Genomic DNA, 12,520 nt, shown 5'->3' on the forward strand with positions numbered 1-12,520 from the left:
CAAAATTGTACCCACTCATGCTGCTTCCTCAGGGAGCATGTTCCATATTATCACCTTCCTCTGTATGAAAAAGTTGTTCCTCATGTCCCTTTTAAAGATTAATTCCTACTTTATACTAAGTACAATGAGGAGGGTTCTTCTGCAAGTAATCCAACAGGTTAGTTCTACCATTCATACAGGCATGTAAGCAGAAGAGTGCAATTGACAGAGTATAGAGTTGCAATGAAAAAGAGATCAATTAGCACTAATGCAGCATGAGAACACTGTTGTCTGATTCATTCAGGTACCTGACTTTTACCGGTCTTTAGCCTGTTGGTGCATGTTTTCATACTCTTGCAACCTCTCCATGACGGAGAAGGGAGAACAAAGTGTAGCCAGGGTATGATGACCATTCCTAGGCAGCAAGAGATGCAGATGGAGTCTTTGGAGAGGGAGGTAAGATAATTTGATGTTCTGATCTTTTTCATCTCACCTTAAACTTGCGTCCTCTAGTTTTTGACTCCCTTATCCTGGGTAAATGACTGTGGTTATTCACCCAATCTATATCCCTCATGATTTTGTAAACCTCAGCCTTTTATTCTCCAGGGAAAAATGCACCAGCTGTCTGGTCTCATGAATTCAAATGATCCAGCCCTATAACATTGTTGTGAATCTTTTCTTTACCCTCTCTAGCTTAATCATATCTTTCCTATTGTTGTGCAACCAGAACTACATACAATATTCCAGATCACCAAACTACAACCAATATCCTATAGTTATTAGCACGATGTACCAATTCACGTGCACAATGCTCCATCGAATGAAGTCAAACATGCCATGCACCTTCTTCACCACTTTGTCTCCTGCTTCTTCACTTTCCAGGTACTATGTACTTGTACCTTTATGTCTCTGTGGTACAACTCTCTCAAGGGCCCTGACATTTATTGTACAAGCTCTGATCTGGTTTAACTTTTGTGTGTAGTTGATGAATCAAAGCAAACTGTGAAAGAAATATATATGAGAGGGGTGGGGGAATAAAATCTAAAAATCCCCACTTGAAATTGGTGAATTCAGAGTAGAATTAAACTTTGAAACAGAATGGGGAAAGTAAAAGAAACAGGTATGACTCCAATTAGGCTGATACCTGGAATGGCAGGAATGACTTATGAGGAACGATTGCACAAATTGGGATTGTACTCGCTGGAGTTTAGAAGATTGAGAGGGGATCTCATAGAGACCTATAAAATTCTGGCAGGACTGGACAGAATGGATGCAGATGGGATCTTTCCAATGATGGGAAAATCCAGAACCCGGGGCCATGGTTTGAGGATAATAGGCAAACCATTTAGGACCGAGATGAGGAGGAATTTCTTGACCCAGAGGGTGGTGAATCTGTGGAATTCATTGCCACAGAGGGCAGTCGAGGCAGGTTCATTAAATATATTTAAGAGGGAATTAGATATATTTCTTCAGTATAAGGGTATTAAAGGTTACGATGAGAAGGCGGGGACAGGGTACTGAACTTTAAGATCAGCCATGATCTCGTTGAATGGTGGAGCAGGCTTGAAGGGTCGAGTGACCTACTCCTGCTCCTAACTTCTATGTTTCTATGTCTATGTTTACCTTACGAAGAGATGAGGCAAATCCTTCAGATTAGATGTTGAAGCAAAGCTTCACCTACTCTTAGCTCAATGCAAAATATCTCACACTACTCTTCTAAGGATCAATAGGGGAGTCTTTGTGGTGCCCCTATCAATACTTATCCCTCAATATATGCCAATCAGATCATTCTACATCTGGGAGACCGGACACAGATCAGGAGATTGCTTCATTGAGCACCTTCACTCCACTCTCCACAACAGCCAGAATCTCCTGTTGGCCAGCCATTTTAATTCCACTTCCATTTTTATATGTCTTTCCATTTTAATTCCACTTCCATTTTCATATGACTTTCCATAGCCCATTGTCCTGCCAGGATAAGACCACATGCAAATTGGAGGAACAACACCTTGTATTCTGTTTTGGCAGTCTCCAACTAGACAGTTCAAGTTTATTATCATTCAATTCCACACATACAACTCAACGAAACAGCATTCTCTGGTCCTTGGTGCAAAACATGAAGACACACAACCAGACATATACACATACAATATATATCACACACACACAAAGAATATATAAAAACACATCAATAAATGTTATTACATAAAAATGAGAGTCTCCAATGGTTAATGTCAGCAGTTTCTTTGGTCGTTCAGCATCCTCACTACCCATGGAAAGAGAGTTCTCAGCCTAGTGGTGTTGGCTCTGATACTCCTGTATCTCTTTCTCGACAGGAGTAGCTGACGATGCAATGCTATGTGTGGGGTGGTAAGGGTCATCCATGATTTCGTATGCCTCTTCAGACAACGATCCCAAGTAGATCACGTCAATGGTGGGGGGGAAGGGAGACAGACCCCAGTAATCTTCTCTGCCACTCTTACGGTCCTATAGATTGACCTCCAATCCAATTCAAAACCATACCACACTGTGATGCAGCCAGTCAGGATGCTCTTGATAGAGCTCCTATAGAAGGTTGTCATAATGGTGGTCAGTAGCCTTGCCCGTTTGAGTCTTTTCAGCAAGCACCTTCCTGACATGAGATGTTGTGTGTCCACGAGACGTCATTTGTAAGTGGACTCCAATGACTTGGTGCTCTCTAAACTCTCCACTACCAAGTTATTGATGTGTAGGGAAAGGGGTCATTCCTGGTACTTCCGAAGTCCACAATCACCTCCTTTGTCTTGTCCACATTAAGACACTGGTTGTTATTCTCACACAATATCATGAGATTTCCCATCTCTTCTCTGTTGCACGGCTCATCGTTGTTGCTGATGAGGCCAACTTCTGTTGTGTCATCTGCAAACGATGATTCTGTTGGAGCTGGATCTGCTGATGCAGTCGTGGGTCAGTACCATGAACAGAAGCAGGCTGAACACATCACTATTGATCTTCAATTTCCAGTAACTCGTTTTCTCAACCATGATTCCCCATCCCCTCCTTGGTTTACCTTATCTCGCTGGTCTAATTCTTTCTTTTCTTTTCCTGTGCCCATCACCCACACCTTCCTGCCTCCAGTTCCCCACCTCCTTTCTTCCTCCTATCAGCATGCATCTTCCTCACCCCCTCTGCTTCTTTCTATAATCCCCTCCCACTTATATTCACCCATCACCTGTCACCCCTGTAACTGCTCTCCCTTCTCCTCGCCCTGCTTTTTACGCATGCCTCCTGTCCATTTCATGCTGTTCCTGATATATTGGGTTTTCAGCCTGAAACAGTCACTCTCCATTTCTTCCGATAGATGCTACCTGACACACTGAGTTCCTCCAGCATTTAGGTGTTACTCCAGTTTCCCAGCATCCACAGTCTCACTTGTTTACCTCAACAAAACAAATATAATTTTGTGATTATATATCTGTGGAAAATTATTATTGTAAACATTTTAACTTACAACACTGTTATTCCAAAGTACTTAATTGTCTCTTAAATGTGCTGGGAGAAATCAGTGTCATAGAAGGCACAACAGAAAATGTATTTTATTCAAGTTTTACCACATCTCTATCATGTGAGGTGCAGAGAGATTGTGTTGAATCTCACTTTTCTTTGGATTTTTTCTTCAACTCTATATCTATGTCTCTGACAACACCAATCAACATCTCTGCTGCTAAAGGTGCTAGGGTAATAGGCTCAGTATATATATCGACTTGGGGGGGGGTACCTTCAGCCCCAGGTAATTCAGTCATTTTTTTAATGCAGTCCCAAATGGTTGGCAAAGATTTGCTTACATTCCAGTCCTGTGCTTCTGAAGTGGTTCAAGAGTATAATGTGGGATATGCCTGAGATAGGGCTGGAAGTGCTTGACTAGGCACATAAGGAAACTAGTTGGGAGGTTCTGTGTTCCCTCTGTTGACTTTGCATAGATTCATGTATTCCAAAAAATACCAAGGTGCTTGATGCTGCCCCTGTGCTCCCTCTCCCCTCCAAGCAATCATGTGCTAGCATCTTCTGGCATACTGGTGAATGTGAGGGATTTTGTAATCAAAATTGAAGTTCAGATATGGTAGGCAGCCAGAATCTTTATTCCAGGGTAAAAATGCTGGAGGATACACGCTGGAGGGAGAGAAAGCTTAAAGGAGTTGTGTGGGGAAAGTTTTCTTTTTACACAAGAATGGTAGATCCCTGATAGAAGCAGACGCAATAGCAGTGATTAAAAGGCTTCCAAATACACACATGAATAAGCAGCAAGAGGGATCTTGTGCAAGCAAAAGAGATTTTGTTTAATTTGGCACCATGTCCAATACAGACATCATGGTCCTGTGTTGTACTGCTCTGTGTGTTCTTTGTTAAGGGATGGCATTTGAGATGTGGAAAATGTTTTGGAAATTATTGCCGGTTAGGCAGCAAAGAAAAATACTGTCAACATTATGTATCATTGACTTTTCATCACACCGGACCTTTGTTAGGGAGCTATGCTGCATAGTTGGCCAAAGTGGTGGGAAACTTTACTCTTTATGATCTTATTGTGAGATCCATTCTTATTTTTTGAATATTTTATTTTAAAGTTTTCATCCACAATGCAATCAATTTCAAGGTTGTAAATACATATATTAGGTGTTTGATTCCTCCCACCTCCTCTCCCCTAAACTCCCCAAAAAGAAAAAAAAAGTAGGAAATGGAAAGATTCGAATAAATATAGTAAAAAAAGAGAAAATGATTACCCCAAAAGTACTCTTCACAACACAATATCATATGTGTGTGTGTTAATTTTTATATATATATATATATATATATATATATATTTCTTAAGGAGGGTCATATATAAAAAAATTAAATCTGTAAATTAACATTTGACTTAAGTACAGGCATCCATTTTACAAAGTAGTCTAATATTAATCTCTTCATCTCCTAGTATTCCTTATCAATTGAATGTGAGATCCATTTTTTTTGTATAAAATTAAAAGCAGAAAATGCTAAAAATGTTAATTCTATTCATACTTCCTCAGATGCTGACTGACCTACTCTTTGTTTTCAGCATTTTGTGTTTCTAGATCAGATGTCCAGCATTTGCAGTTGTCTATCAGATTAGCTCCATATTTGTTTGTCAGGAACTACAGCAACTTGGAATGATCTTGGATGCTAAAGGAATGAGAACTGACACTTCGCCATATGTTCTATTGCTTAGCACCAAGTGAGTAGTCTGTGGTAGTGAAGTGCAGTATTGCTACAAAGATTGAGAAAGAAATGTGAATTATAACACAAGAGTGCATCATGTATTAGGATTAGATCTCCGGTGAGTGAAACATGAAAGTCTGCAAACGTTGTGATTATAGTAAAAACAAAGCAAAATACTGGAGGAACTCAGCTGGTTTTTTCAGTGTCCATAGTAGACAAAGATATATTGATGACATTTTGGGCCTAAGCCCTTTTTCAAGGAATAAGCAGAATGACCCAAAAGCAGGAAATCTCAGAAAGTCTCAGAATTCGGACAATGCCGGCTAAGGGAGAAATCCAGACCAACAAAAGGTGTTAATTGGATATGTTAAGTGGAGAGATCAGAATTTATTATGTCTGTGCGAGTCAGGGAAGAGAGAGACAGAGGTAGGGGGTGGTGACAGAGAAAGAAGTGGTGCAGGGGAGAGGATTTAAGCAGGTTTTAATGGAAGTCAGAGAAGTCAAATTTAATGCCATCCAATATGGAGGTGTTACGAGCCCAGAGGACCCATAAAAACCCATCAGCAATAGATATTCACCAAGACAAATGGTGACTCAAACAAAATTTGCTTTTAATTATCTTTAAACATGAAAACAGAATCAAACTTTAACTTATCTCTATTGAATTACTCAACCTAACTTAACCCTCTTTTAATTCTAAGCGCGCATGTGTGTAATGTGTGTGTAAGTTCAGTAAAGTTCTTTGATTCACAGTCCAATCCCATTTCTCATTCCTCCAAGTTCAATGGTTGCAGGCAATTCTTATACCATGCACAGAATGTAACATGTATAAAGTTCACCAGGCTTTGGTGCTTGAAAGGTAAATGGTTACTGCTCAGGAAGGTTCTTGTCAGTTTTCAGAGAGAGATTTGTTGTACCATGACATCCACAACTGATGTACTTCCATTAGCCTCTCCAGTGTCTTGCTGATGAAACTTGCCCCTTCAGGGTTCTCCAGATGATAACCTCTTTCTTTCAGGTCACCACAGAGCTCCTTTCTGTTTCTCTTATTTCAAGTGAAACATTAGACAGCCAGTTCTCTCCTCTTGCATGAACCACAAGGGCGTTGACCAGGCTTTCTTCCAAACGGCTTACCAGGTTGTCCTGTTCCAATCCCAGTTACTTCTGCTGGCTATAACACTGTATAAGAGTGAGTGTGTGTGTGTGTGTGTGTGTGTGTGTGTGTGTGTGTGTGTGTGTGTGTGTGTGTGTATGTGTGTCTCTCTCTCTCTCTCTCTCTCTCTCTCTCTCTCTCTCTCTGAGAGAAAGCCTGTTTTTTTCCTCTCTCTGCTTGCAAAACCACATGACCCTCTTACAACAGCATGCTCTCTTCCAGACAGCAGTGGCTCCTGCATGCTCTTTCATCTGTTGCCTTTGATAAACAACAATCCATCAGTAAAGTCTCATGAGCATTCTTCAAAAGCTTTTGCTGAGTAGCCAATATGTCTAGCATGGGGCAGAGCTTCAGTATTTTAAATAAGATCTGTTTTAAAGTGCTTGTATGTGACCTACTCTAACAAACCTTTCCCAATTTATCTCCTGTTATGAGCCCAAAGGACCCCAAATCCCAGCAGCAATAGATATTCACCACAACAAAATTTGCTTTTAATTATCTTTAAATATGAAAACAGAATCAAACTTTAACTTATCTCTATTGACTTACTCAACCTAACTTAACCGCCTTTTAATTCTAAGTGTGCATGTGTGTAATGTGTGTCTAAGTTCAGTAAAGTTCTTTGGTTTACATTTCAATCTCACTTCTCATTCTTCCAAGTTCTCTGGTTGCAGGCAATTCTTATACTGGGCACAGAATTTAACATGTATAAAGTTCACAGGCTTTGGTGCTCGAAAGGTAAATGTTTATCACTCAGGAAGGTTCTTTGGAGATTTGCAGAGAGAGATGTGTTGTTCCAGGACATCCACAAATTATGTACTTCCACCGGTCACCTCAGTGTCTTGCTGACAAAACTTGCCCCATCGGGGTTCTCTGGAAGATAACCTCTTTTTTTTAGACTACCACAGAGTTCCTTTCTGTTCCTCTTATTCCAAGAGAAACATCAGACAGATAGCACTTCCAGCCATCCACCGCTCTGGAGCTTTCCTTTAGGTCCAACAAGCTTCCTGGCTTGCACTGTTCAGCTGTTTTCAGTGTCACACACACTAGCTGAGAGAGCTTGTTTCACTCTCTCTCTCTCCAACTGAGACTGCTAGAAAACCCATGTGACTCTCTCACTTGCAAAAACCCCCACCTTCTTCAGAAAAACCCAGGAGTGACCTTTCTGTGAGCACTAAAGATACTTCAAACAGCCAGAGTGTCTCTAGTCCAAAACAATGGTCTATTCATTTTATTACATCATTTCAATTAGCATCTACTTGTAAAATGTGCATAGCATTCTCCATAGTTTCTGTAAAGTCCACTGAACTTGAATTCTTCAGTATTATAAATAAGATCTGTTTTAAAATGTGTTTATGTATGTAACCTACTCTAATTTTACCAATTATCTCCCAAATATATATTCCATTACATTCACAAAAACAAATCTATATACTCTGTCACAAGGGTGCCTAGTAGGAAGATGAGGTGTTGTTCCACCAATTTGTAGGTGGTCTTAGTCTGGAAGTATGCAAGACCATGGTAAGAGATGTCAGCAAGGGAATGGGTGGCCACTGTGAGATCCATGCTATTGTAGTGGAGAGCCGAGGTGCTCAACAAAGCGATCTCCCAGTCTGCATCCAGTCTCTACGATGTAGCGGAGACCACAACGGGAGCACTGGATTCATTAGATAAGCATTGCAGAATCACAAGTGAAATGTTGCTTCCGGCCATGAATGACAGTGTGGGTGCGAGTAAAGCATCTCCTGTGGTCACAGGGGTAGGTACCAAGGGGAGGATTGGTGGGGAGGGAGGAGTGGACAAGGTAGCCATGGAGGGAACAGTCCCTGCAGATGGCAGAGAAGGGAATATGTGTTGAGTGGTGTAATCACATAGCAAGTGATGGAAATGGCAGAGGAGGATGTGTTGGATGTGGAGGCTGGGAGGGTGGTAGGTGAGGATAAGAGGAATCCTGTCCTTGTTGCACGTGGGAGCAGAAGGGGCCAGGACAGATGTGCAGGCAATGGAGGATATGTGGGTGAGTGCCAAGTTGATGGTGTTAGAGAAAACCATGTTGTTTGAAGAATGAGGACATCTCTGATGATCTGACAAGGAATTCCAGATGCGACAGAGTCAGAGGAATTGAAAATGGAATGGAATCCTTATAGGGGACAGGGTGGGAAGAGGTGCTGTCAAGGTAGCTGTGGGAGTTGGGTTTGTCGAAAATATCTGTGTCGAGAGATGGTCTCCCAAGATGGAGACAGAGAGATCGGAGAGTGTTGTTAGAGGTGGACCAAGTGAATTTGAGCTTGAGGTGGAAGTTGGCTGCTAAGTGCATGAAGTCAATGAGCTCATCATGGGTACATGAGGCAGCACCAAAGTAGTTATAAATGTTGCAGAGGAAGAATTGAGAGACCTTGCCTGTATAGGCTTGTAGTATGGTTGCTCCACGTAGCTAACAAAAGGCAGGCATAGCTGGGACCCATGTGGGTACTCATAGCTACTCCTTTGCCCTGGAGAAAGTGGGATGAGTCAAGGGAGAAATTATTGAGGAGGGAAGTGGTGGAGGGGCACTGGTTGGTTCTATTGTCCAGAAAGAAACAAAGGGCTTTAAGGCCTTCAGATTGGGGGATGGAGGTATAGGGATTAGATGTCCATGGTAAACATGAAGTGAGTCCAGGTGTAATGGATAAATATTGGGAGGAATTTGGTAAAATTAAAGTAGGTTACATACATACACACATTGTAAATAGATCTTATTTGAAAGACAGAAGAATTCATATTCAGTAACATCGCAAGATCTTTAGAGACTTTTATATACATTTCACAAGTAGGTGCTAATTGAAGTAATGGCATGAAATGAATAGACCATTGTTTATGATAACAGGAGAGGTAAGAATTTATTGAAGGATTCTCTAAACCCTCTTGGTTGGCAGTTAAAAGAGTTTAGAAAAGACTGAATTTTCCTTGAAGCTCATGTGCAGTGCAGATAACATCCATTGAACCTGTTGATGAATGAACGAGAAAGCACTGACACCTACATGACACAAACATTTTGTGGAATCTATTCTATAGGCTCCTAATGTCTCCATTGTGGAATACGATTCAGCTGCTTGAATGAATACAGGCCAATAACCCTTGAGCTTTGCACTCTCCTCTACATAAGAACCTACTTGATTCACTTACTATTCACCTCCTTCATGAGAAGGCTGTTAAGATTCCACTTGTTGAGTTACACACTGAGGCAGTGATAGATTGCCTCAACAAATTAGTAGAGATGTGGCCTATCTGGGAATGTAGATATGGATTAATTATAATTTTATGGCCTTATTTATAGATCATCTTACATATCCTGAACTTTAAATGCTGAACCCATAGTAACAATGCCTTTAGCTGGTGAATCCAAAAATTTCTTCCCTTTCATTTCTACAACATAATAAGCAAGAACAAGGTAGGTCCATCAGGTCCATTGAGCTTGCTCCAACATTCAATCAGATCACACCGATAAGGAAAATAAATTTATTGTTGTTATACATGCAAATACAATGTACAGATGCATCAAAATTCTTACTTGCTGCAAACACACAGGTACTTTGTGGGTAACAGAAACACAAACTCCAATAGTATACATTAAATTACCATACAGAAAGATAAATATAGATCATATTCACAGTTACACTCGTGCAAGAGAAAAAAAAGAGGCATTGCTGTAGTACAGACAGATCTTTGTGGTGTTCGAATAGTCCATAATTAGGGTGGTACATGGAGGTTCGTTGGGGGAAAAAAAACTGTTCTTGAACTTACAGGTGTTGGGCATCAGGCTTCCATACCTCCTATCTGAATGTAGCAGTGAGAAGAGATTGCAACCAGAGTGCTATCAGCTGCCTTTTTGAGCATAGATGCCTTCAATGGATGGGTGGTCAGAGCCCGTGATGGACCTAAGTTTACTACTTTCTGCATCCGTGGACTCAGTTCCACTTACTGTATGTTTCCATAATCCTTAATCACCCACTATTCAAAAATGAATCTGTCTTAAAGAAATTTAATGAGGCAATCTCTACTGCTTCCTTGGGTAGAGAATGCCAGATTCACCCCTCTCTGTGTCTTATGTTGCCACTTTATTCAGTATCACCTTTCTCACTTGATCTAATATCTTAAGTAACTCAGATTTTGCTTGGTTATGTCCCTGTGAGACCCCAATTGAATTTTTAGTGTTAAATGTTACTGTTTAATGTTAGTTTTGGTGTTATTAGCCTATAAAATCTTCTCACTTATCATCGCTACACTGAGCTGAATAAAATATCTGTGGACTCGGTGGAACTGTTACTCCCTCTTGTGGTTAGGTGTATGTAACACTACACAAAATTCTTTGAGGATGACCTAAAAATTGTTCCATGCCTCTTTGTGCCATAAAAGTAACATTACAGGTTACCTTAATGCTGTTTGAGAAAGTTGAGAATCTTAACAATTAATGCATTGAAATGTTCCTACTGATATTGTCAGTTTCAGCTCAGCATTTATGTGGTGTCTCTTGATGAAGTGTTCTGACCCAAAACATCAACCATTCTTTTTCATCCAAAGGTACTGCTCCACCTGCTGAGTTCCTTCAGATGCCAGTATTTGCAGTAACTTATGCCTCTGAGGTGCTTCAAGTTCTTTACAATCGAGCTGGTGAGATCTGGGTAGCCTACTCAAAGGACCATGCCATACCACACTGCAAGCAGCACTCTTACCAGTTGTTTTTATTCATTCATTAAGGTGTATCACTGGAAAATCCAGAAATTAAGATTGGTCCTAATTGTCCTGAGGAGATAATGGTGGACCATCTCAGGGAAAAGTCTGATTTAGGTATCCCATTGTGCTGGATCAAGACAAGAGACTGAAGATGCTGGAATCTGGAGTACAAACTAGTTCTGTGATGAAGGGTTCTGACCTGAAGCATTGACCATCCTTTTTCTCACACTGATGCTGATTGACCTGAATTCCTCCAGCAGATTGCCATTTGCTCCTACAGTGCTGTTTTGCACAAAACATATAAATGAATGCCACAAGTGGGTGTGTGTTCCCATGTAGTGTTAGGTCTGCTTTGTTCATGAATGAGTGAGACAAACACCAGACTGAGTCGAAATCAGGGTTCTTTGTTCTTTATTACCGGATTGTAACACTTGCGACTAACAATGTTAGTCGGAGAATGCATTCTGCCGTTATCAGCAAAATGGTGATTTTTTATACCCTTGGATACATGCTTAGAACATCATCATATCATTACTTGTCCAATGACTAAAACTGTTGCTATCCTTTCCCTGCTAGCTTCCTGCCTCTCAATCCATCAATGTCTCTCTTATCTTGTAAGTACAAGGATGCATTCACATCTTGTTACAGCCCTGTACAGGGTAACTCCTTACACATTCCCATCTCATGATGTTTTACCTTACAGTAGTCAAAGCAACCTGACAGACTAGTGAAGAACAGCATCCTGCACAATCATGTTCCTTTTTACAACATGCTCAGGGAAACCTGCGGAAAGCAGCCACATGCCCCCAGCAGCTACAGTGACCAGCTTCCTGAGTTTGGAAGCTGAGAGTGACCCTGACCATGATCCCACTAAACAAAGCAGGTCATAATTGAGTGTGAGAGGTCACAGATCTGTGAGGACACAGAATACAGTTTGCATGTTAGTTCCTTAAATGCCATAGTTTCGTAGTAGGTGTGGGGATGTTCTGCGAGTCAGTTAGAACTGGAGTTTTTCAGGCCAGTGAAGATGAAAATATCACTGCAGATGAATAATTTCTGCTTCAATACTGTCAATTTAATTTGAGGAATGAAAACCCCTATGAAAAAATGGGCAACAAACTCAGTAGAAATTTAAAATGATGAAGGAAAGCCATTTTGTCCCTTTTGAATCTAACTTGATTTTTTTAAGGAACTAATATAACAGGAATATCTATGGATGCAATTTATATGAACTTCCAGAAAACCAAGTCAAATAGTTTCTAATGAAGAAAATTTCTGACAAGAATTAAAGATGACAGGATTGAAACATCAGGGTTAGACTCACCAGCCGTTAATTACCTGACTCAGGCCTGTGCCTCTTCTTGAATTAAGGCACCACATTTGCTGTCTTCCAGTCATCTGGCACCTTATCTGTAGTCAGAGAAGATACAAAAGACTATGGGTGCTGAAATCTAAAGCAAGAGA

The 12,520-nt window shown here is 40.7% G+C and overlaps 1 protein-coding gene across 6 annotated transcripts in view; it reads right to left on the reverse strand.

Annotated features, from left to right (window-relative positions):
• The window catches only part of mttp (microsomal triglyceride transfer protein), a 71,230-nt gene that overhangs the window by 54,911 nt on the left and 3,799 nt on the right, over window positions 1-12,520 (reverse strand). For 4 of the 6 annotated variants that reach the window (XM_069925619.1, XM_069925616.1, XM_069925621.1 and 1 more), the window contains exon 3: window positions 12,395-12,466. The exons of 1 other annotated variant lie outside the window; for it this stretch is intronic. In XM_069925619.1, coding sequence (XP_069781720.1) covers window positions 12,395-12,466 — 72 coding nt within the window. Of the gene's footprint in view, window positions 1-12,380; window positions 12,467-12,520 lie in introns of those variants that run through there. One more of the 6 variants, XM_069925618.1, reaches the window with a different exon arrangement.

Source organism: Narcine bancroftii, chromosome 3, assembly GCF_036971445.1.
Source record: "Narcine bancroftii isolate sNarBan1 chromosome 3, sNarBan1.hap1, whole genome shotgun sequence".
Classification (NCBI taxonomy): Eukaryota; Metazoa; Chordata; class Chondrichthyes; order Torpediniformes; family Narcinidae; genus Narcine; species Narcine bancroftii.